We start from the raw sequence: 27,600 nt of genomic DNA, 5'->3' as shown, positions 1-27,600 counted from the left end.
TTGGATGATCAAACATTGGGTGATCACATATTTAATTCCTTTTTGCTTAATTTTCCTTTGACGATATTTAATTCCATACGATTAAAATGAAATAATCAAAATGAAGCAGCTTTTGAAAAAATGCTTAAGTGATAGTAGCGTGGATCATGTAATAAGTGTGGAAGAAGGACTTTTCCAAACCTGCAAAATGATAGTAGGTCTGGGAGATGATGTAGATGAGTTAAATTGTATGCAAAATGGAAATATAGAGAATGACTTTTTATGCATGCCTGATAACTATGCGAAGAAGAATTGTGTAGAAGGGTTACGGATGAGCGGGTCAAATGGAGGAAAATTTGAATGCATGGTTAATTTGAATGAATATTGTGAAAATAATTTTAATAAAATGTTTAATATAGAATACATAGATTTACCCTTATTATTTTATGAGACCATTTTTTTAAATTTTTTTAGTTCATTTATGGATCGGAGGAAAGATAAAGAAAAAGAAGAAATATGTTGGGAAGACAACATATATATAATGCATAAATTATACCAAAAATTGGAGAGTCAGAAATACATATTATTGCATAAAGCTAAATCAATTCCTAATCAAAAAAAGAAAAAGAAAAATTTGAATTATAAAAATGGAGATGCATACTTATGTAGTGATAATATTATAGCCATAGCAGATGGTGTCTCTTCCATAAAATATAGTGGGATAAATGTGAGTAACTTCTCAAATGAGCTTTTAAAAAAATGCCTAAATCTGTACATACACAGAAGTGTTAATAATAAACTATTTGAGGAACAAAATCGGGTCATTTTTAATCAGCACAGCGTAAAATACAAAACGGAGGAAATGTTAAAACCTATTGTGTGTAGAAGTGCATGTTCTTCTAATTTTTTAGGTGCATCTACACTTTTAATATCTTCAATGGAGAAAGAAAAGTTACATGTATGCACAATTGGAGATTGTCAAATGTTGATTTTACGATTTAAGTCAAATTTTCTAATAGATAAATGTATTCGAGAAGTGCATTTAAAAATTGAGTCTAATGAAGATATGTCACATTCTACTAAACGAGAGAGTGATGTAATGGATACATTGGACGATGAAAAATATGGATATACACAAAATGAAATTCCATATGAACAAACAGATGATTACACGTTAAATCCTGATCAGCAGATATCAGACAAGCTTATTTCTTCCCAACATAGTTCTAATTCAATGAAATGTAACTCGAAAAAAAACGATCCTTTTATTACACCCCTAGTGAGTAATAGTAAAAAAGGCATAGCTCATGACAACATGAAGGATGATAAATTCAAGTTAAAAAAATTGTATTCACAGAGAAAGAAAATGCATAACAACAATGCGTTTAAAAATATAAGCGCAGATATGGTTAAGACATCCAACTGTGATTATATTACATTATACATGGAAGAGGAGTTAAGTGAAGATATATACGAAGATTTTGAAGAGTACTTGGGAGAAAACAATTATAAGATAGGAAATCTACTATTTGTGATAAAGGATGAGGATGTTCCACCAGTTTCAGATATAACATCTGAGACGATTACAGAGCATAATTTAAATTTGAAGTTTGACCCTAATTTTAGTCAGAATTGTTCTCATACCACTGAGAACAACATTTCTGAAAATTTCAATCAGCCCATTTCAACACAGACAACAATGGATGAAAGTGGATATAGGAATTTACTAAATTTTTTTGACATGGATCGTACAGATATTTCTGCTATTGAACGGGAAAGGAAAAACGAAAAGAATGTTTTTAAAAAATACAATGAAGGGAATCTCGAAATAATGACAGAGAATGTAGAAACCTGTTTGGATGAAGAAAATAGTCAGAAATGCACAAACATTAACCAATTTAATAATTATCGATTCAGATATTTTGATCATGAAAGAAATTATTTTGATATAATTTATAAATCAAAAATTCAGCAGCATTATTTCAATTGTCCTTATCAAATAACCTTCATGCCCACTAACTTAAAGAGCAATGTACAAAATAACAAGAATACTCAAAATAGCACAAAGAGTAAGGTTAAAATGAACACATATAATGACATAATTTCAAAATGCTTAAGATATTGTGAATATTCTATTATTGATATAAAAACTAATGATGTCATCATAAGTGGAAGTGATGGATTGTTTGACAATTTGTATGATGATGATATAATGGAAATCTTATTTAACAATTTCTACATTGTTAAATGCAACAAATTTATAAGTTTAAAAAAAGTTATTAACTTTTATGACGAATTTAGAAAAACCTTAAATCGCATTAACCGTATGATTTCAAACAATTGGAAAAAAGGGAATGTTTCTAAATGTGTTTTTAAAGGAAATACAAGTCAGTCTGATAATATAAATGTCAAAATTGATCAATGTGGGGGAGAAATTATATCAGAAGAGACTTCTACTACAAATCGTGGAGTGACGTCTAGCAATCGCAATTCTGAAGTAAACCTGGAGATTTTGAAAAAAAGGGAAAAGACTGATAAATTTAATGACGACAAGGAGTGCGAACACAAGTCTGAGGTTAACTATAGTGAGGGAAAAAATGTAGAAAGTGACACATTGAATGATGCTTCTAATGATGGTGATGGAAAAATTGCAGACCTCCTTTCCAGGAAAGTTAATACGTATGATTATTTAGACAGGCATGGACTCGATGGAAGTGTATATGAGAATATCTTTGATGATAAAAAGAATAAAGAAAATGGAGACAATACTTTTTCTAGTAAAAAACACAAAAATAATATAGACACTGCTATGCTTAAGTTAAAATTTCAGTCTAAAATGAAGAGCATGTTTTCGATGAGAACTAACAATAAACATGAAATCACGGCGAAAAATAGAGAGAAGAGCGATAAGAAACTGGAGAGAAGCCTGAAAAAAAGTGAGAAAAACCAGAAGAAAGGTGAGAAAAGCCAGAAGAAAGGTGAGAAAAGCCAGAAGAAAGGTGAGAAAAATGGAAATGTTGAAGAGAACGATGATAATGAGCATAAAATAATTAGCTACATTGTCAAAAACGATTCATCTAAAAGTTTTGTGAAGAATAAAACGATTGATTATGATGAACATAGCAGCAATCAGTCTGAACAAACTGAACAATCTGAACATTCTGCACAATTCATATATGAAAATGGCGAGGGTTCCAATGTTAGAGAGAATTTAAAAAATAAACAAAGTTGGGAGAAATTTACGGAATGTGACGAAGCATATTCTGAAGATTTGAACTTGTATAATTCAGATAAGTCTATGAAAATATGCAGTTCGAATGAGTGGAAAGGGCTGGGAAATATTACACACAATAAAGGCGATAAAAATTTGAAGACAAATGAAACTGTCTTTTGTGCTGTGAATGCACACTCAAATGATCCACATGTAATGGAACGAAAAAGAACAACGGAAATAATCAAAAAGGATCTCATTAGTGGAGTGAGAAGGGAAAATTTTCACACCGAAGATATATACATAACAGAACAGAACATCTTAACCGAAATTCCTGACCTAAATAGCTATTTCAAGGATGGTGTAGGAGGTGAAAAAAATGAAAAAAAAAAAATAAAAAAAAAACTATTTATCCAGGGAAAAATAGATTGCGGCATACTTTTATATGAACCAAACGATTTTGTACTATTTGACGAAAGCAACAACATTTATTTAAACACTAAAAAAGCGTGCAATGAGCTTGCAGAATTAGCCAGCATTTTAGCCAACCAGGAAATGAATAAAACTTTGCTAAGGAAAAGAAGAAAGAAATACAATGCAGAAAACATAAATACGAATATGAAGGAAGAAAAGAGGAATCCAGAAAGTACACTCACATGTGAAGTAAAAGGAGAATATGAAAATGATAAGCCATCTTCTAAATATTCCCTTTCAAGTACGCATGAAAAGGAAACACAATTATTTGATAAAGTTAATTACGACGATATGAAATCAAACAAATCAAATGATAAAATAATTTTAACACCGATATCTCAGTTTATTTTTGATAAATACAATAAATATTTTAATATGGGAAAGCCTGATGATATAACTGTCATACTTTCTGTTGTTAAAGAAAACAAATACAATTTGTAAAATAGGAAAAATAAAAAAAAAATTTTTTTTTTTTTTTTTTTTTTTTTTTTTTTTCTCCTCTTCGTAAACTTTTCTTTGTCTAATATATTGATTACTTATTGTTTTGTCTTATATATTGCATTTTTTTTAAGCTTTTGTTTATTTTTTTTTTATTTATTTCTGTTTTGCGACATAATGGTATCCATTTTTACCCCAACGTGTTAAAAGGAACACATATTATATTTGTCCATTTTGTGGGAGTTTTTTTTTCTCTTTTTTGTTTAAGAGTCATATATGATGCATACAAAAGAACGAACTTTTTAAAAAAAGCATATATTTCCAGAAAAAGCATGACGATGGTAAAATGAATTCTTGTGTATCTATACATAGCCTGTGAACAAAATTGGAACCATTTTGTGTTCATAATTTAGTTTGCAAAAATGCAAAATGTGTGTCATTTTTAAGATGTACAGTTTAAAATTTTTTTTTTCCCTTGCACATAATGCAGTGTGGGGAAGGGTAAATGTGTGAAATAAAACAAGGGGGAAATACGTAAAAAAAATATAAGGCAAAAAGACAAAAAAGTAAAAGTAAAAAAATGCGAAGGTGTGAGAAAAATGACAACACTTAAATGTGATATTCATCAAACTCTGGAACATGATTAATATTAGAAAAGATTTACTTTTCAATAATTAAAAAAAAAAAAAAGGCCTAACAAAATAGAATGAAAAATTCGTCACCATACGTGCAAAACTACTGATCATTGCGATATGTCAAACATTGTCCAGATACAAATAATTGAGTGATGAGAAGTATGGATAATAATAATTTTCATGTGTTAAAATGCTTTGAATAATCAGGCTGTAAAATGTTAATACGTTCAAATGTTTCTCCGTTGTTGCGTCTTTAGAGCCCTTTCCATCTCTCGCATTTTTAGGAGCCTTTTCAGCTTTCGCTCCTTTTGAGTGTCTCGAGCTCCCCATATGGATGCGAAAGGGCGTATCTGCAAACGTGGTCTCTCCATTTTTAACATTGTATTTTCGTTCAAAATCAATGTTATAATTATTTAGTGGAGACAAATTCATTATAAGATATCTGTGAATTATGGAATATTTTTTCTGGTATTGAAGATAAGGATCAAAAGGATCATTACTTTTTTTGGGTTTTAATTCCCACCTCCTTTGAATGAAACTATTTATAATCATTTCAATATGTTTTTCAAAATTGACCAAAAATACATACAAAAAATCATCTACTTTGGTATTCCCACAGGGTGTACTTTTTTTCGATTCACTATTCATCAAATTGTTTGCGCAGTAAAAAGAGAAAAAAGAAATAAAGTAATTGTCTAGGAATTTATAAATCAATATTTTTCTGAAAAAAAAAATTTCATCATTATTGTTAATATTTATTTGCATTAACGATGCATATCTTTCACTATGGTTACTATTCGAGCATGCTGTTGTTCCTTTAATATATTTCTCAATGTCATTTACACTTGTTTTGCCTTTCCAAATGGGGATATTTTCTTTACTCCTAATATTTATGTCATACATATTGTTTAATATTTTTCTTTCATTTTTTCCAACCGTTACATGCCAAAAGTGATTTTCAGAAAATTTCCCTTTTCTATCACGTCTATGTTGTGACAGATCAGCATCGTTATATTCGTTTGGATAATTATGCACATCAGTTTTGTTGAAAATTCCAAAAGTTTTATCACTGTCTGGATTAATTGTATTCTGCACACTAGGTACATCATTAGTATATATTTTATAGCTGCAAGGGATAACCTTTTCCTCTTCTTCCTTATCAAGAAAAGGTGCTATTCTCATCTTCTTCCCCTGAGGAATATTAAAATAACGAAAAATGGGATACCTCATTTTGAACCTTGTTAATGCGTGATTGTAGAGGGTGTAAGCTGTTACTATGGAACCTTTTCTATGTAATCCTTTATCCTTAGAATAATTGGAAAAGTATAAAGAGTAATTAATTTTTCTTAATAAAGAATCATCATGGTCCTTACTTAGACTTTGATTTTTGTCTTCCCCGTATATGTTATATCTTTTATGTAATTTTTTTGGAACCTTACATGTATCACAATTTTTGGAATTGCTTATGAAGCTGCTGCTGAGAGTGTATATAAGGGCATTATGAACTACCTCTTTTTGGTTAATCATTTTATGCGATTGTTTTTGTTGCTCTTTTGGAATATCATCAGAATGAACTAATTGTATTGATTTATTTCTTGCGCTTCTTGGTAGAATTTCCAAATGGTATAATTTGCACATTATGGATAGAGATAAAAGTAACAGAGTCCAAATGAGAACCTGGTTGAGTATTTCCTCGAGGAAATGTTCCTCCACATTGTTCATGTAAATTCGCAAAATGTTGTCATCGTATGCATGAAACATACTTATTTTTTGTTCTAAATGCTTATGATTGATTGAGAAATTTTCATTTATAAGTTGTTCCTTTCTTTTTATTATTAACAAAATCATGTTGTTGTAAAAAAAGAAAGAAAGTGATAAAGAAATATTCATAAAAAGTTGAATTTTATTTTGCTTGAGTTTTTCTTCTTTATCAGCAAAATGATTAACAAAAAAGGATAGCAAAACAAACAAATGTCTGAAAAAATCATTAACAATAAAATTATCTTCCTTCTTCCCACTTCTATTATGGAGCTTTTCTTTTTTCTTTTTTTTTTTTTTCCTTTTATTCTTTTCATTTTTACAAAAATGATGTTTCACATTATTTATATAAAGCTTTTTAAAAGGGGTTCTTCCATTTTTATGTAAAAAAATGTCTGAATACATTTGTATGAGGAAATGATCAATATGGAAAAATAAACATGCATCAATGAAGTATCTTAAAATTTTTGAAAATTTCTTTTTTTTTAAAAAATAATTTTCTTTTCTCACTAATGTAGAACTTATTTTCTCCCCATCCCCTAAATCAATTGTGTCAAAAATGTTCAAGTTGGTTCTTGACTTTTCCATATTCTTTTTTATCTCATTTGTTATTTCATCTTTCATTTTTAACTCTTTGAATTCCTCATTCAGTTTTTTACCCCTTATCATTTTATTAGAATGTACGTTTTCATCCTCTCTTAGCATTTCTCTTTTTTTCACTACGTTATAACCGTTTGCCTCAGACTCCTTAGACATTGTCAAGCAATACAAATCGTTAATATCAACTGCGAAGGAAAATGGGTCATGTATTCTCTTCAATACGACAATTTTGTTATTATTATTCTTAAATTTCTTTCCATTCCTATTGGATACATGAAAAAGTAAGTATTTCAAAATTTTCCTTTTCATTTTATTTCTACAGAAAAGTTCATTTTGATCATTTATTTTTCCCTTACACAATGTCATACCTATTTTAGTACCCCCAAGGGAGAGGTACTTTTTTAGGTCTTTGCTGTTCTTAGTGAAATTTTCACTGGAATTTTTCTTAAAGTGAGCAGAAGAATAGCACATATATTTTTGATACTTTCTTTTGTGATACTCTATCTGTAATTCATTTTTTTGGTTAATTATAATATTAAATAAAATTTTATGTGAATTTTTGATTTTTATAAATGGCATAACATGGGTAAAGTTATGAAAAAAGAAATGTATGTGATATACATTTTTTATTAAAAATAATATGTCCGATATGTGGTAAATTCTTAATTTCAAATCGTCAATTTCGTGTGCATATTTTTTGTTATATATATTTTTATTATTGTATAACCCTATATAATAAAACTTCTTCGTTAAGAGGACCGAGTAAAATAGTAATAGTATATGGCCAAAATGTATTTTATCGAATGTGCCTGCGAACAGGCCTATATCACTTGTGTGTAATCTTTTTCCTATTACCCTTTTTATTTTATATTTTTGTATTTTTATATTTTTTCGCCTCCTTACATTTTTTCCATTCCTCTTTCTTCGGTGATGTTTATTCTCACTAGTCACGTTTATTTCGATTATTCCTTCCTCTTTTTTCACATTTCCATAATGTTGCTTAATCGGGGGTTCCTCGTTTGTAGTTTTTTCTAAACCTGATACTTTTTCTCCACTTTGAAAAATTTCACCCTTTTTGTGTGTATATTTTGCCAATCTGCTCTTTCTACATTTCCCTATTCTTATCATTTTTATAACATCCTGGCCATATACCTTCTCATACGGCAGGGTAAAATTCTTGTTTGGGCTGTTCAGTAGGATAACGGGGCAGTAATATCGCTTGAATCGAGAGACGTCTTTCTTTGATAACAATTTCTCATAGTAATTAATAAATGAAAAATTCTCGAAATATATATACGTATATAACTTGTGTAAATCTGATATGGGTAAGACTACACGGATTGATGTTTCTAATTTGTGTTCATAAATTTTTTCTACAATATACTTTAAATAATAAAAAGTAGACATTTTTAATATACATTTTGTACTAATAAAACTTACAAATAAGTAAATATTTTTAACGTTCTTTTTTATTCTGATAATAAATTTAATTAGCCATTTTATATTTTGTTCTACTTTTTCAAACAGTTTATTTTCTGTGCTTAATTTTAAGCTTACGCTATTTTTTGCATGGCTGAAATTATAGTTTTGAAAGCGTTTATAAAAGCACGTACCAACGTTGAAATTGCTTAAGTACTTGTTTTTTGCATGCCAACAAATTCTTCTTCCACGCCACTTGCTGTAGATAACAAAGTTGTAGTCTTCAAATATTAGGAACCCATTTTCATACGATGACTGTTTTCTCATTTTGCCGCTATAGATGTGTCTTCATAATTATATGAATATGCACTCATACATGAAGTTAATCTAATAGGGCTGCATGCAGTTTTATTTTACGCGATGTCTACATGGGCATATGTATATGGGTATTTGCATAAGCATCTATGTAGATATACAGGTAAACATCAATACGGACATATACAGAAACATCTATGCGGATACACATGTATATATTTTCTACCTGAATGCTCATGTAAAAACACTGTAATGCATCTATAGGTGTTCCCGTCGAGGGGGCGACGACTGTCCCATTTTCACATTTTTTTAAAAATAATATATATATATATATATATATATATATATATATATATATATATATATTTATAACAATCTTATAACTTTATTTTCCACGATTTTTCATCATTTTTTTATGTCTACATTTTTAAATTTTAAATCAATTTTAATCGCAGCTTAGTCACTAGTTACTATATGATAACAATTTTAATTCTTCTTTTCTTTTTTTTTTGTGGGATCCATATTGGATATGACAAGATGAACAAATGAGAAAAAAAATGGGAGGGGAAAAATGGGATATAAAATTTTGTATGATAAATGTCTGTTCTTCAGCAGTGGTATCATAAATTATTCTCATATAAGCTAATATACGTGCTCCTTTTCGAGAATGGAATACACGAATATTTTTAAGTGACGTGTTACATATATGAACATGATGTAGTCCTATGTATATATAATAAGCCCTTTGAAATATGATACGTGCGGGGGGAGAGAAAAAGCATGAATATTCAAATTATGCCTTAATGTGTACATGTTTTACATACATTTTATTAACTACTTATCATTTAGACTAAAAGCTTTTTGCTAAAATCATATCTTGTGCTTAATTCTACACTTCATATAGTTGAAGAAGCATTTTTTATTAAGCATGAGAATAAATTTACACACAAAATCAAATAATGCAAAGGGGTAGGAAAAGAGAAAAGGGTATCTCGTTAATTAACTGATGGGGAAAAACACATATAATTATCAAAAATTTATTTTTTTAAGTGTTCACGATTACGTGACGAATGACAAATTTAATTCTCCTCGAATTTAATGTATATATAGATTGATAAAAAATTATTAAACCCCCGTCTGAAATAGAGCAGAGTTCTTAGAAGAAAAATAATCATAAAACAGGTGTAAAATATATGGAAAAACACATAGGAGAAGATGTATATAAAAAAAGCTGTAATTTGCTCACCCTTGAAATGGTCATAATGGGGTGGGAGTTATTTTTCTGCGAAACCGTTTAAAAAAAGTTTTTCAAAAAGAAAAAAAAAAAATTATATACTGAATTGGTGCAACTATGAATAAATACTCAATTCGCATAAGTGGAAAGGTTGAAAAAAAAAAAAAAAAAATAATAAAATAAAATAAAACAATAAAATATCAGATAATATGGAATGGCATATTGCGCATATATTACAAAGAACATAAAATCATTTTCAAACGTTTCTTCATAATGTCCATTCGGTAGTAGAAGATTATTCGAGTAAAATGCGTTAGGAGGAACTCGAAATTTTATTTGCAATGAATGAAATTAAACTGTTATAAGAAGAAGAAATGTACATGTGTTAAGTTTTTTTGGTTCATACACAAGGAACTAATTTCATTATGGTGACTATTTGTGTATTTTTGTTTATTTTTTGTTTTTTTTGTTTTTTTTTTTTTGCAGCTCCTATACAGTTTTAGTCGAAATTGCAATATTTTGCTTGTGAAAATATTAACACACATTCCATTCGCCTGTGAACAAAGACTTATATGTATACATATACAACTTCTTTTGTGTAAAGGAAAATCTTTGTATTGTTATTTCATAAAACATTTTTATGTTTTACGTGTTTTTAAATGAAGAAGTTATTATATAGAAGAAATCACTCTTTATTCTAATAGCAGAAATGTACAGGTTAAAAGAAAACGTGAGGGGTAGCGGGGAAAAGGAAAAATAATATATAATATGCGAATTTTTTTTTTTTACTGCTACAAGGAAAAAAAAAAAAAAAGCAACTGAAAGAATGGAAAAAGCTACACTCATTATTCTGGCACATGTTAAACTTGGAAGCTTGACTGAGGAAAGCAACAATTATAATTTACAATACATTTAAGTAAATGACTCATTCGTTGAATTATTCCTTAGTCCATTTTTAACATTTTATCATTTTTCTTTTAAAAAAAAAAAAAAGGTGAAAAATTTAGTGCCTTTTTATTACAACACGGAATACATATGTGCAAAGTGTACCTTATACATATGTTATCATCTCTTTTTTCACAAACCCAGTATATGACAATCTTACATTTTGTATGCTCTTTGCAAAAGGGTGTTTTACTTAGTGAACATGTGAATTTGAGGTGTGCGTGTGAAGCAAGCATTAAGTAGCCATGTTTTAAAATAAGAAGCAATTAAATGCAACTTTTCGTTTTACACATAAGCGAATGTAAAAACTGATTATTCGGATTACTCAATTATTGTTATGCACAAGTCTAGCCATAAGCCATAACAATTTTGCTAAATTTTCAAAATTTAAGCATTCCGTACGTTATGAAATATGGATGCTCAGGAAATTACAATGATAACGTTGCGCTGAAATGTTTGTTTTCGTTTTTTTTTAATCGCCTTTCTGTTTGTTTGCAATCCTTGTATTCTTTACATTTTTCATATGATATATCTATATGCGGTTATACAGTTATCCTTATGTTAAATTCTTCTATGCCATTCACAGTCATAGTATTCATGTGCAATTACCTCATTTTGTGGGAGCTCTTATTTGACTAAACAAATAATAACATTTTTTACATTTTCTTGTTTTACGAATTTTTTCACATGACTATTTACACAGATATAAATGTGCAAAAAGATCAGTTGTGTATTCAGTATGAAGAAAAGAAAAAAAAAAAAAGTTAATAATTTTGTTCATTTTTTATGGGCGTGAAGGCAGGGTTATTTTTTATGTCTATATTGGGTGTGGACCAAAGCTAAGGTTGCGTAAGAAGGTGGAAAAAAAATTAAGGGAAAATCATTTCTCCCTATATACACATCTAACGAAACTGTCATGAACTTTTTGTCATAATTTACCTAAAACATATCAATTGGGGGAATCTGAAAAGTGGAATAAACCTTAAGTTTATAATACTTCCATTCAAATTGTTAATATTTATTTACTGATATATGTATATATATATACTATATTGCCTTAATTTGGTTGAGACGCAAACTCTTCCCTATTGAGTTGGAATGTACATATACATCAACATGTAAAATATATACATCAAGCATACCATTATATATTTAAAATGCAATCTAGCAAATGCTGTGACGTGGGGAATAAGAACTTATAAGCACGCTACAGTTCTTGTAAAAAAATTATAAACGGTTTTTTCCCTTTGCATGATATGCGATATAGGGGTGGGGATATTTATATCTTATAGAATGGAAGGAGTTATCATAAGCTTTCAAATTGACATATTTATGTTAACACATTTTTATGTTAAAACATTCTTACATTAACATATTTTTGTATTGACATGTGTTTCTGTGGAATATGTGAATGTCCTCACGGAGTACGTTAAAAGGCATATGGTACCATTTACACTCCTTTGTGTGGCCTAATAATAAATGCTCTGTGTATATTTTCACGTCCGTATGAATACTAATGCAATTGTGTACATGTGCTGACGTATGAACATTTAATGTATTATGTGTTACACGTGTACTCTTTTTTTTTTTTTTTTTTTTTCTTTTCGTTCCTTTTCATTTAATTTCTTTTCTTTTTTTTTTTTTTTCTTTCTGCTTTTGCAATTTTAAGTCATATCCTTCAACACCCTTTTTCTCTTCGTTTTTTCATACGAATTATGTCCCTCACATATGTGTATATGTTTGGGGAAAATTGACATGTGTTAGAATGTATAACACACGAATGAAATTTTCGAAATGTACAAAAAAGTGAAAGTTGGCCATACATACATGCTAATTTTTACGTGTCATAATTATTTATATATGGTTTTTTTTTTTTTTTTTTTTTTTTTTTTTTTTTTTGCGTATTGTTTGTCATATGCCTAAGTACTTGTATATATACAAATGTATGTGTAATGTTTAACTTAACGTACTTTAACTACTTTTTAAAAGTTAATGAAAGATAACTTTCTCAGTTCTTGTACTAAGAAAAATTTAAAGGATTGATGACCAGAAAATAAAAAAAAAGATAACGATAAGGAAAACAAAGAAGATAGCGAAAAGGAAAAAAAAAAAAAAAAAAAAAAAAAAAAAATGTAGCGAAAAGGAAAACAAAAAAAATAGAAAAAAAGAAAACAAAGAAGTTACAGAAAATCCTCAATTTATTATAAACTATGTGTATGTAAATTCCTTTTTTTTTCTTTAAACGGGAAAAATAACACTTAAATGCGAAATAAGTACTTAAGCTTTACTCTTTTTATTTAAATAAAAAGATGCACTGCAAACTGTGTATTTTAATGAAGGGTGAAACTTTTATATGTAGTATATATATATATATATATACCCATCACACTTGTTCTTTTTTTTTTTTTTTTTATTGAATGTTCACATTTTTTTCCCTCTTAACATTTTTATGCTCTTCCTTATTTTCCATGAATCACCTTGCTGTATCCGGCTTTGGGGTTCATCTATTTCCAGTTCTTTTACATTTTAACACTTACCTTGCCATTCTCACAACCCCTTAACTGAGTGCACCCGGCTACACGCACCTTACCCACTTTCATAACAACTAAGCAAGAAATATTTCATATTAAGCTTAACCAACTCTACCATGCGACGTGCAAACATGTTTTCCCCATGAAAGAATGAAATATATTTTATTTCATTTCTTTTAAAGGTATCTCCCATACATTTTTTTTTTTTTTTATATATAAACCCAAGTTACCTACTCTTTTTAGCACACGGAAGTGCGCATACCATAAAGAATGTATACACGTTAACGTCTCGCAATAACATCCACGCATTCGTACACTTACTACATGTACTAATTGTATTACATTTTATTTAACTTTTAAAAGTATATATAATATATAAATATATTTTTTCCTAAATATAAATAAAAAAATATTCTAGCATTATACGCAAGGCCTTAGAATTACATGGCTATATGTTTCGCGTTTTTCTTTACTTAAGAGTATATATATTTATATATGTATATGACGTTTTATATCTGCTGAGAGATTTTCACGTGAGTAAATCTTAACCTTAGTAATTCTTAAGCTGAAAAACTTTAATCCTGAGGATCAACCACTTAGTACCTATTCGCATCACATTTGCCCACTGTGTATCAAACGAGGAAAACACGCTTTTGACGTTAAGGGAAAAGGGTAAATACACAAGTATGCAATCCTGAGATGCAAACAAATCATAATGAAAAAATACTTCGTTTTTGAAAATACGCAGCATTCGTATATCATAAATAGTATAAAAAATGGAGATGAATCAGAAAAGGTAAAATTTACACGATGTTTCCTTATATTTTGTGTTTCTTTTTCCGCATTCGTTTTCTTTTATTTGAAAACACATAGAGTTTTATTTTATTTATTTTTTTTCCCTTTTTTTTGTGTGTGTATTTTATTTAACAGTGTTTCTACATTTAGGTGTATTTGCATTTTATGTGGATCTCTCTACACAAATATATTGGGTCATGTTATTCATCATTATTAACATTTTTTTTTTTTTAACATCTTTATAGTTAGCAGCCCTGAACGATTTTTATGAGCACTTGAACTTGTCAGTAGATGGTGGAATAAGCAATTCCCATTTGGAGGAATATATCAACGTACTAATTCATGTGATTAATAATCCACACCTGAGTTACAGCAGTACATGTGGAAGAAAGGATAATGGTAACACTGCTGTTAGCAGAAAAAATGTAAATAAAAAGACGTCAAAGGGTTTGGATAATAGCAAGAAAATTGGTTCGGAGAAAATTAAGAACAGTGTAGACAGTGGCCTGAACAACTTTTTCAAGATAATACAGGAACGTATAGGGGTATATACGTCAGATTTTGATGAAGAGGGTGATGAATTCGATGATGAGTATTATGACGAGATGGACGAAGATGAAGTTGATGATGAGGTAGACGATGACGAAGAAGATGAGGTGGAGGACAATACCAAGGATGATGAGATGGAGGACAATGCCGAGGATGATGAAGTGGAGGACAATGTCAAGGATGATGAGATGGAGGAAAATGCCGAGGATGATGATGTGGAGGACGTCAGGGATGATAAGGTGGAGGATAATGCCAAGGATGAGGTAGATCATGATGAGGAGAATGACAGTGAATTTGTTCCAAACGATGGTAAAGAAAAAAGAAAAAATAAGAAGAAAAAGAAAAATATGGGAAAAGGAGGTGGCACCAAAAATATAAATAAGCGGTGTAACAAAAATGGAAATGAACATGCAAAAGAGGGTTCGAAGAAATATTCTAATAATTCCAATAACTCCAATAAACGTGACAATCAGGAGAAAGAAAAAATCGCGAAGAAGGCAACTCATGTTGGTAAGGCAAAAGGGAGAGAAACAAAAAAGAAATTTTCAATGGATGGAATAAAAAAAGAAATTATAATAAACTCCGAAGATGAAAGTATCAACCTCTTTTCCTACTCATATAATTCGAGTGATCCATCCAGTATAACAAGTGAATCAAGTGTCGAAGAAGATAATGAAAAAATATTTTTTAACGATGCATGTGCAATAGATGTAAAATTCATAAACATAATTTACACGGCAACGTGTTGTATATACACAATTTTGGATATTTATCCACATTCCATAAAATATGTGATTAATAATAAAGATGGAGTAAATATATTAAATAAAAAATTAAATGACATCGAATACATAGATGTGGCAGAAGTAATATTAAAAATTTTTGAAAAATTAGTGGAAAAAGATCCTATGCTTATATTAAAAAAAAAAAGCATTAAGTACATGTTAATGCATATAGATTTTTACAATATTAATATTCAAAAAAAAATTTTCTTTTGCATTATCCAAATGATTAATAATATAAAGAAATATAAGCACTTAACCAAATATATAACTCCTTATTGTAATATATTTACCAACTTTTTCCATTTTCATTATATTAATATATTAAATATTATATGTACATTATGGAGATCTCTACTTGACAAAATGATTAGCATCCGATTGGAAGAAGAAAATAAGTTGAAAAGAAATGTTAGACGTTCAATAAATGATGCATATGTAGGAGGAAAAGAAGTGGCATATATGACAATGTACAAAAAGAATTTGAAAGAACCATCTTACTTAAGTAAGTTGATGGAAAAAAAGGACATAAGGAAGAAAAAGAAAAATGAAAAAAGTGGCAGTGCTGTAGATAGTAAAAAACAAGAAGAAGGCTTGAAAGGAAAGGAACCTATTTTCATCGCATTTGTAAAAAACGGAAGATTGAAGAAAGGTTCTGATGCAAAAGATGAAGCAGACGATGGCCTAAGTAAAGAGGACGTAATCGAAATATCGAATGAAGAATTATCGAGGAGTTGTAACAAGAAGAAAAGTAATGATATTGGGAATGATGCAAATTTTGATCATGGAGTAGATGGAATGTTAAATAAAAAATTGAAGAAAAAGAGGGAAAATTTGAATAATAAAAAGAGTAAGAAGAAATCGAAAAGTTGCACCAAAGAAGAACTGTTGGAAGTTGTGGAAATTCCTGATGTAGAGGAAGTTCATGTGATGAAAGAAGAAGGAGAGAAGAAAAAGGAAATTCAAAAAGGTGATAGAGAAAATATAAACAATTCAAACGAAGATGCGTACATTACATGCTGTAGCAACGACAAAATTGGAAGAGGAATTAATAAAACAGGTATTGAATCAAAGGATAGTAATATTTGTAATAGTGAAAAAACAACACATGTCATAAAAAGGGATCAACTAAAGGATGAAGATGTGTATGTTTTAAACGAAAACTTATCCAACAAGAGCAATTGCAAAAATAGCAAATCGAATGAAAATATGAATTTTCTTAGCTCCTTTTTAAGGGATTCTCTTTATAGCATGAATAGTAGCGATTCAAAAAAAAACACTGAAACAGTTAATGTGCACGGTACCAAGGATGAATTCCAATCAGAACGCACGTCCGAAATGAAACCGAATTATACATATCATCCAAATAAGCTTTTGCAAAATATGATTCAACTGAACAGTAATGAAAGCACATATTTTAAGTTGTGTGCAGAAATAGAAAGTATATACAACATTAACATTCGTAATAATATAATAAAATTATTAATCGAATGCCAAGTTGAGGATAATTTGTATGCATTTATGGAAACATTTTATATCGTATCCATTTTGGTGCATTACAGCAATAATACACTTGAAAACTTTTGCAATAGTGATTTTTTAATTAAATTAAATGAGTTCATTCAGAATAAAAAATATCAGAATAATAACTTTTTAATATTATATATTTTGTTCACTCTTTATGCCTTTTTACCCATGTGCACATTTGATGGAATCCTAATACACGATTATGATGTAGGGAAGAATATAAATGATAAAATTTTCATCGAACAGGTGAAGTCACAAAAGGGGGATGATTGTGCCCAAGTGGAAGGAGATACAGAAAGATATTTAACATCTGACTTGTGTATGAACGATTATGTAATGTATAAATTTCCAGTAGATGTTAAGAAGCACAAGTTGGAATTTTACAAAAATAATTTTCAATATTTGACAATATTAATAAAAATAATAATACCTAGTGTGTACACTATATATAATGAAACCGTATATTACGATATTAAATATTTATGTATAGTCATTACTTTATCTATTTTTATTTCGTTGTATAAAATATTTTGGACGCTTTATAAAAATACAGAATATATCAGTTGTGTTGAGTATATTTTTTCGTATTACAAAGAAACATGCTCTTTTATTAGAAGCATCATTTTGAGTAATGTATCAGACTCATCAGTTATTAGCGGAATTATCATATGCAAAATAGTTGATCATTTTACGAGGTTTATGTGGAGTCATCATAATATTCACACTTTTGTGAAGAATGAGGAAGGAACAAGGGAAAATGCATTTGGATTGAATAAAAATAGTTACTTGGTTCAGGATGGTGTTAAGTCCAATTTTTCTGTTTCTCTTTCAGGGTGTATGGATAATAATGTTTTGAACATGTCAAATCAGAATTTAGTATCCCGTCTACATGTCTTAATTAACATTATTAATAAAATTTTATTAAAGAAAAAGAAAGAAATAGACACTAACTCGAGGAGTAACTACGCATGTCCCAGTAAAGGAATATATAATATTATGTTTAATTATTTTTATGACATGTACAGTAATAGCACAGATAGAAATAATGCTGTTGAAATGAGTGCATGCGGAAAGAAAAATTTACTATTTTTTAATTGGGAAAGAGAAATGAAAAATATTTCCCTAGAATTTGAAATGTTATTTTTAAATTATGAAAATTTAAAAATTTATAAAGAGAAGAATAAGAAGAATAGTGGTGATAGAGGAGGAGAACCCATAATTATAAGCAATCTAATTATTGAAGAACGGGCTTGTTACAATAACATTGTTTTAAGTTATTATTATTTAATTAATTTATTTTTTCATATATCCATTATGGGAGAAGATGCTTCGATATATTTCTATCAATATAATATAGCGAAACGATTGTATTTTTTTTTATTTCAGAAATTATTTTATTATGATGAAAAGAAAAAAATAGAGAAGAAAAAGAAAAGAATGGATGATATTGGAACCAATGATGCATTACCATTTTTTGAAAAAAATAGGAAAAAGTTTTTAAATTTGTTAAAGACTATCGATAGGAATATTAGGCTGTATATTTTTTTATATGCCTTACTCTTTGCTAAGCAGGAGAAAAAAGAATTGGTATATGGGATATTTTTTAATAGTGTAAGAACATTGTACAATATGTTTTACGAAATAGGAGGAGGAAACACAGACATTGTTAAGATTGACGAGAATCAGTTGGAGAAAATGAAATTAGTAGTAACAGATATATTCGATTCTTTTCATCACTATTTAATTATGAATAACCTGTCCTTTTCAAACTGTTCTTTACTTATTAAATTAACAAAGGAATGTTTAAATATGTATGATAATTTACCAATTTATTTTTTCAAAGAAAATAATAATACTATGAAAAAATGTGAAACAGAGATGCTAAACCTTAAGGAACCCGATTTTTTTGATGACAAAGGAAGTATTAACATCGATACATGGACAAAACATTATGAAGATTTCCCCTCGTTAAAAAGTGATAACATGAATTCCCTTTTTACGCCCAAGTATAGGAGAAGTAATAATGAAACTCTTATAAAATGCATAAAAGAAAGAAGAAAAAAGGGAAAAGAAGACGATTTCGTTAGTAATAACAAAAAGTGTACTATAGAATTTGCTGACCAGAAGAAGAAAAAAAAAAAAGACCCTTCAACATGCATGGAAGAAGGAGCAGAAGTTGATCCAGTTCTTGTAGAAGGGATTATAGCAGCTGATATGAGTGGTGAAATGGAAAAGGATGATAAAAAGAATAATGGAGAAAAAAACATTGAGGATGAAGATGCCAACTTTGATCTGAGTTCAGGAAAAATGAAGATAATAAAGAACATCCAAAGGGAGTTGCATGTGAAGGAAAAGGTTGAAACGAAAGAAGGTGATTCGGAAAAAGCTGACGCAGAAGCAGAAGAGGAGAAGAAAACATGCCCAATCACTAAAGTCATAAAAGAACTTAGCAAAGATGTAGAAATAATAAAGGAAAAGGGCATAGAAAAAAAGAAGGAAAAGGATATGGGGGTGAAGGATGATGAAGCAGATGATAATAACGGAGCGGGGATAGTTGAAAAGTGCACATTAAATTATAAAGTTAATAAAGAAAAAAAGAAAAAAAACAATAAATTAAACGATAACAAAAAGGGTTATAATAGTATATTTGATTATTTCTCTGGAAATAATTACAATAGCTTCGATTACATACCAAAGGATTCATTTTATGATAATTTATTTAATAATAATAACTCCACATTTGGTAAGAGGAAAAGCAGAAATATGTATAACAATTACAACTGTCACTTCCCTCTGCATTTAAGGAGAAACGGACTCTATGTGGATAATGTATCAATTTTCAGTTCTCTGAACAAGGGTATCCCCATTTCAATGTACATGCAGAAGGTTAAAGTTGAAGAAGCTGAGTGTAAGAACTCGAATGAATCAAATGGTTTATACGAATTAAATTCGATTGAGGGAAAAACAAAAACATATCATGGTACTATCAAAGATGAGAAATTGCATTCTAAGAGAGATAGCAGAACAGAGGAGTTCACAAGTGATATAGCTAAAGGAGTCATGACAAACGTTGGAGGAAATAACAAGTTGCAGAAAATTCCGAAAGGTTTGTTATCTAACAGAAACTTGTGCACAAAGGATATAACACATAGATTATTGTATTTGGGAAGAGGGTATCATGAGAAACCAAAAAATTTACATGGTACATTTAACATATTCGAATCGTTTAATAAAATAGAACATTACATAAGAAAAAATTTAAACAGAAGTAATAAAAATTTGTATTCTAAATATTATTCGAAGGACGATGATTTGGTTATTCTATCAGTTAATGGTGTTGATGTACATAGCGATTCGTGCATTTCAGAATATCTAATAAAATTAAATGATCTGTATTATATGAATAAAAATATAGCTTGTGTCAATGAAGAAAGTATATTTTGTAATTCGGAAAACTTTTATGTGTATAATGATGTCGTCGAATTGTTACCAATGAATTATGGCAACATGAAAAGTCAGATAAATTACCTTTGGAATAATCATCTAAGTGGCACTTCTTCTACAACTGGTAGTTATGATATTGAAAGTGGTATCAGCAGCATTGGCAATTATGGCAGTATTGGAAATTATGGAAATATAGGCAATCGTGGAGGTATTAGCAATAGATCCCATAACCTAAATTTTAGAGTCATTAAAAAGAGAAAACAAAGTGATGGACATATAAATTTAGAACCCGATGATTTAAGCAGTAAAAACAGTATACAGATTGTGTCGAAGAAAAAAAAAACAAATAATAGTTTAACAGAACTTAGTGAGGAAACAAAAAGAAAATTATGGGAAAGGAGAGAAAATGAATGTGATATGTACAGTTATGTAGATTCTGTTACGTATAGAAAAATTAAATCTAGTATTGAAACTCCATTCTATTGCAAAATTATTAGTGATAAATTTAATTTTTATAACATATCATTCGACTTAGTTAAAAATCTGTACAATTCGGAGTACCTGCTAAATGATAGTAGAAATATGAAGAACAAGTCAGAAGAGGATGAAAAAAAAAACAATTTTCTCATGATGAAAGGCAATTCAAATGACGATTTGGAGAGAAAAGAAAAAGTGAGTTACGAAATGAAGGAGGAGAAAATTTTCCAAGAGAAGAGGAAGCAAAATACGGACGGAAATAATGATCTAAAGTATGTGGATCTTACAGATGGGAAATATTTTGAAGATGTCTACGATACAAACTTGATGAAGTCTTACGAGAAGTACTATTTAGAAGGAGAAGAGAGACCTTCTTTCTTGTTAGATTATATAAATGATAATTATAAAAAGAAAGAATTGAATTTTTTCCTGTCCCAAAAAAATTGTGTACAGAGTGATTCAATGTATTTGTCATCCTTTTTGAAAACCGAAATGCAGAAGGTAGCAGAATTGTTTTTTCTGGAAGATCATTACATTAATAAGGACATTATGTTGAGTACTCATTTGCACAACATTAACTTTCTGGTGCATAAAAGCAATTCTGAATGTAAGGATACCTGCGGAAACGGAAGTAATATTAGTAATGGTTATAGCAGCCCAGTAGACAAAATTCGAATGAACAGAGAGAGGGAAAGATTCTTATATTTGAAATATCGAAAAGGTTATGCCACTGGTCTATCGTCACACTATGATGCAACGAAGGTTGATGAGTTTGAGGGGCATAACTTTAATAAAAATGTCAATCTCGAAAATGAGGAGGAAGAACATTTGTTATTTAATTACATGCCAATGTATTGTGATATTATAAAAAGAGCAGATACTGTATCGCTTTCGAGAGAGCATGCAGTGAAGGAGAAAGGAGAAGAAGAAAAGTTCCCAACGCATGAAGCTGCAACGCAGGAAGAAACAGCTCATGAAACCGGAACACATGAAACTGCAACACATGAAATTGCAGCACATGATCGATTTTCCCACAAAATGAGAAAATTCCCGGACGAAGGTACAAATGGAGGGGCCCAACAAATACAAAATGAAGATAAAGATATATTCATAGAGAATATATACAATTTTATGTTCTTCAAATTTTTATATCTGCTATATAAGCATTTTAAAACATGTGATATTCCGTCATTACTAATGTTTTATATGAATAACAAGGTAGGAGAAAATTTAATGTACATGAAATTGGATGAAGATGCTGGGGGTAACAGCATGTTAAATGAAGAAACAAAAATAGAAATGGAAAGGGTAATGAAAAACGGGGAGAAAATGAAGTTATTGAAGAACGAAAAGGATGAATCATTTGAAGATGATAATGCGAGTATCAAGTTTGGAACTCAGGATATGGCAGGAATAGAAGATATAAATAAAAATTGTTTTATACTGAATAGTATTAACAATAAGGTGATGTACTACTTGAATAATCCCTTATTTATATTTAGCGAAAAGATACCATCATGGGTATATAAAATTTTTTATCTATTTAATTTCGTTGTGGATATTGACATAAGGCTATTATTTTTTGAAATTACATACTTTGGGAACTATAGAGGTTTATATAATTATAAACAGAAAATAAAAGAAATTGTAGAAAAGTTTAATGAAAAGATAAACGTTGGCAATAAATCGCTAACGGAAGAACATTTATTATCCGTTTGTGCAAATTACACATACAATTGTGACAAGAAAAAATTATTTAATTTTTTGTCAGATAATGCTACTTTGAACTTACCAAGGACAAAGATTAAATTACATCGAAATAAAATGATTGACTCATCCTTTCGTATTTTTAACCATTTGCATTTTATCAACTCATATTATATTACACCATCCTATTTAGATATAGAATTTTTTAATGAGGAAGGTACAGGTTTGGGTCCATCTTTGGAATTTTACAATGAAGTTATAGAAGAGTTAAAGAAAGAAAAGTTGAAATTGTTCAAATTAGAAGATAATTTTCTTTTCCCACTTTCTTACAAAATTGACCTCAACAACTTCGATTTCAACTTGTTAAAGAAACCCAAGGGTTCAGAACTCATGGGTATGGGTAGTGGTGCCAACAGTAATATCAATATGACCGGCAGCAACAACATTAGCAGTAATATTAATGGAAACAATGGATTAAGCTATAACACTAATTATTATTCATATGGGAACCAGCGTAACAACAACAGCAATGTGATAAGCAATGTGATAAGCAATGTGATCGGTAATATGAGCGGCAATATAAGCGGCAATATGAGCGGCAATATGAGTAGCAATATGAGTAGCAATATGAACAATAGAAGGTCATACAACATGCTTAACGTGAATCCAAACCAGTCGACATCATTATCCATAAACAAAAGAGTAAACTTAATTAGCGAAGGTACGAACACAAGTAATTACAACTCTGTTAACAATTTAATTAATCACTTTCTTTATTCAATGAATTCAAATGTTTTTGTAAATGAAAATAATAGTCTAGGGAAGTATGAAGATTTATCTGAAATTGAATTTTTAGATAACAAACAAAAAAACAAAAAGGGAAAAAAATATTCAGAGCATGTTAAAAAAGGTAATAAGAAAAATGAGAGTAAGAAAAAGAATGCATCAGCAGAGGTAGAGGTGCTAAACCAAGGAAGCAGTAGTAACATAAAAAATAGGAAGAATAAAAAAAAAGAGGAACAAGAAAAAGTTAGAGAAGAAAATAATAAAAAAGGGGACAATAAACTATTCTCCGATAATGATACATCCAGAAGAAAGACAAAGGAAAAGAAGAAAAACATCAATAGTGATTATGGTTCTTATAATGATGGTGATACTCTTGGAGATAATACATTTGGTGATGAGAGCTATTATAATTGTAAAGCAGCGAACTCAAGAGTAAAGAAAGTTTCTTCAGTACCTGTCACACAATCTGTATACAAAAAAAATACCACGTTTGATGTAAAAATGGAAAGTATAAAGTTGGGTGAAGAAGAGTACATTAACTCTGATAAAAATAAAAAGAAAAGAATTAGATGTTATGTAGGTACGAGTGAAAAGTTTGAGGAAGAGAATAAGAAAAAGAACTTATCAAGTGAGAGGAAAGTAATATCAATGGGAGAAGAAACCTCGCAAGAAGAGAATTCATATAAGTTGCAGAACGTACGTGATGATGTTGAAGTTGATGAGGTTGAGCATATTGTGGATGAAGAAGCGACTTGTACTACGGAAAAAGCTACCACTCATGAGTACCAATATAAAATCGATAAAGATGAACAACTTTCTTATGTTATCCCAGAGGGAGGAGGAACCCATGAAGACAAAGACGAAGGAATACAGTCTGATTCAGGAGAAGAAACAGAAAGTGAAAGAAAGAATAATTTAAAAAATAGGAAAAGTGATCAGAAGGCTGAAAACAAGAACAGCACATCTAAAACTAGAGAAATAAAAGATTCCCAAATCGGATTTGTAGAAAATATATCAACCAATGTTACATGTATAGCTAGCAATTTAAGAAACACGAACAATGTATCTGTGAAGGATGAGAAAGAAGAAAATGTAAAAAAGGAAGATTTGACTAAGAATAACAACACAAGCAATGAGGAAGACACAACAGTCATGCGAAATGACGACTGCAAAGAATACACTGTTTCACATGAAATGGAAGGTGTAACAGACAATAACGAGAAGAAGGAAACAGTTGAAATGGAAAATAAAAATATACACGTAAAAAGATATAAATTATTTACAAAAGATTTTGAAGAACATTTTTTGAAAGAAGAAAATGGTATGGAAGTAAAGAAACAACATGAGATACGAAAAAAAATGAACATAAATGATGAAATGAATTTACCGAAATCAGTAACGCAGAACATTATTAATTCTTTTATAAATGAAATAGAGAACATAGCATCAACATCGGGTATTAATAATAAGACATTAACAGAAATCTTTGAAAAGGCTCACGTTGAGGATGGTCAGAATAAAATTCAAAACGATAGTTCTAGCATTATAACCACCGAGAGGGTTGGCAAAATGGGTATCGAGAACCTAAATAATCCCAAAGAAAATACCCGTAAAAACTTACCAGATAAAAATAGACGAAAAATCGTAAATATTGAGCAGGATACTCTAGAAAATAGACTATTTAAGTACTTCAAATTGTTGGGTCAGTTGTGTGCAAAAATATTGACAGACAACAGAAATGTAAATATTAATTTGCATCCCCTATTTTGGTACTTGGCAATGAATAACCCTAATTATGTCAACATGTCCAAGTTTCACCACTATCAAGCGGTAAGACCATACTAGCACTAAAAAAAAAAAAAAAAAAAAAAAAAAAAAAAACAGCTACCATATTTGAATGAAGAGTCGTATCTACATAAGAGCATGATTTTTTGGGTGTTTTTTTTTTTAGCAACCATTCTTAAAATATTCGCGTTCATATATATGATAGCAACTGCTTGTTGTGTAATAGGTGCGTATATTACACAGTTCGAGTACCCATTTTCCTTTGCTAACTTGGTGTATCCAATTTTTTTTTCCCACTCGCATTTTGCAGATCGACAGAGTCAATATGAACAGCATTAATAAATTGTTGGAGTACAGAAAAGATAACAAAAATGTTGAAGATTTACTACTTGATTTTACCCTATTAGGTAATCTTCTTTTGCACATGAACATTTTAACGAGATTTTTTTGGGTGGAAGGCTTTAACGATTGAGAATGTACAGTACACACGGACCCCAGCCGTACCAGAAAATATGCATGCATATGTACTCCGAAATATAGCTTGCCTTTTGTTTATTGTTTCGCGGGAATGTTATATATGCATATATATGCGTACATATATATATGTATATATATTTATTTATTTAGTTATTATTATGTACATATATGTAAATATAATTTTTCCCCATTTTTTTTTAAATTAATAGGAAGCGATCCTCCCGTTGAGCTAATCCCGAATGGATCAAACATTGCAGTGAATAATGAAAATTTGAATTTATTCATAAATAAAACCATCGAATATTCCTTGTACGAAGGAATAAAGTTTCAGGTATGAGTTCAGTGCATTACATGGGTATCATTTATATTCATATGTAATTTCCGCATGAGCCTTTATTCTTTGTGTGTACATGTGCATGATGAAAGTTTGTGATAAATCACGCGAAGTCTAGTGCACACGTGTGTACATGCATATGTCCATCATCTTTTTAATGTTTAACACACATGCATTTTTTTCCCTATCACAGATATGGGCCTTTCGCTTCGGCTTCAGCACTATCGCTCCCTTGTTATGCACAAATATTTTTGATGAAGATGAAATTTGCGAATACTTGTTTGGTAGTAATATTGAGAATGATGAGCACTGGACGAAGTTGCACTTGTCGACATATATTAAGCCGGATCATGGGTAAAAAAAAAAAGAAAAAAAGGCAAAACCTGAAAAAAAAGAAAAATTATGAACTTTGTACTAAAAAAATTAGTAGCGCTTGAATTATAGGATATGCACATATGTTTTTGCACATATATATCCCCATATTCCCATGAGCCTGCTAACACAAATTTGTATTTTTGTCCCATTAATTAGGTACACGAACGATTCTGTTACATTTATCACTTTAATCGAAATATTATCGGAGTTTAATAAAGAGGAGAGAAAACTATTTGTTAAATTTTGCACCGGAACATCAGCCTTACCAAATAAAGGATTTGCAGCTTTGAAGTAACTTTTTTTTTTTTTTTTTTTTTTTCTATTTAAATGATGATATATGACCCTTTTGATAACTTGGCACATCTCTAATTTGCTAACTTTTAAACATTTGTGCAGACCACTAATGAATGTTGTGAAGAAAGAAGATAACAACGACTTACCAAGTGTTATGACTTGTACGAACTATTTAAAAATTCCTGATTATAAAAATAAGGAAAAATTAAGGAACAGATTATTATATGCCATAAATGAAGGTACATATACATTTAAATCACTTTTTAATGGTGCTTTATTGTTGTCATTATATGTGTGCTTTGTATAAAAAAAACCATGCTAATAGTATAGTGTGCAATGTGTACGTAACATTATATGTGTATATGCGTGCGTGTACTTGCTGAAATGTTTTAGTAGCATATCCGAAAAATACGTATATACTTAAGCGCTCAGTATTGTATTGCACACATGGGTGTGTATTACATACATATAATATATGAGTATATATACATATTTTCCATGCGCTTCTGCTAAATCATCGTGTGTGTAAATTATTCTTATTTTTTTTATTTTTTTTTATTTTTTTTTTTTGCACGTCCCTCCTTTTTCACAATAGGTCAGAAGATTTTTTCCTTGTCGTAGTTACACACAATGAGGATGAAATTTACAATATATAGAATATTTAGCAATTTGGATTTTTTATACGATATGTTGCTTTAAATTCACAGCTCTCAATAACATTTTTTTTTA

At 29.6% G+C, this 27,600-nt stretch overlaps 3 protein-coding genes across 3 annotated transcripts; 2 read left to right on the top strand and 1 right to left on the bottom strand.

Moving 5' to 3' along the window:
* Nucleotides 1-100: 100 nt before the first annotated feature.
* Nucleotides 101-4,105, top strand: PGO_010310 (hypothetical protein, conserved; the record flags this gene model as incomplete). The annotated part of the gene is made up of 1 exon (XM_028685675.1): nt 101-4,105. The coding sequence occupies one exon, from the start codon at nt 101-103 to the stop codon at nt 4,103-4,105; it is 4,005 nt and encodes a 1,334-aa protein (XP_028541476.1).
* Nucleotides 4,106-4,857: 752 nt separating this feature from the next.
* PGO_010300 (phosphopantetheine adenylyltransferase) lies at nt 4,858-8,841 on the bottom strand (the record flags this gene model as incomplete). The annotated part of the gene is made up of 1 exon (XM_028685674.1): nt 4,858-8,841. One exon carries the CDS (start codon nt 8,839-8,841, stop codon nt 4,858-4,860), a length of 3,984 nt encoding a protein of 1,327 aa, XP_028541475.1.
* Nucleotides 8,842-14,254: 5,413 nt separating this feature from the next.
* PGO_010290 (E3 ubiquitin-protein ligase) lies at nt 14,255-27,492 on the top strand (the record flags this gene model as incomplete). The annotated part of the gene is made up of 8 exons (XM_028685673.1): nt 14,255-14,335; nt 14,580-25,436; nt 25,702-25,798; nt 26,078-26,199; nt 26,396-26,556; nt 26,734-26,868; nt 26,974-27,110; nt 27,467-27,492. 8 exons carry the CDS (start codon nt 14,255-14,257, stop codon nt 27,490-27,492), a joined length of 11,616 nt encoding a protein of 3,871 aa, XP_028541474.1.
* Between the last annotated feature and the right edge of the window lie 108 nt (nt 27,493-27,600).

This window comes from Plasmodium gonderi, assembly GCF_002157705.1.
Source record: "Plasmodium gonderi DNA, contig: Chr01, whole genome shotgun sequence".
NCBI lineage: Eukaryota > Apicomplexa > Aconoidasida > Haemosporida > Plasmodiidae > Plasmodium > Plasmodium gonderi.
The sequence above is the reverse complement of the archived record's forward strand: the minus strand, read 5'-3'. Positions and strand labels throughout refer to the sequence as shown.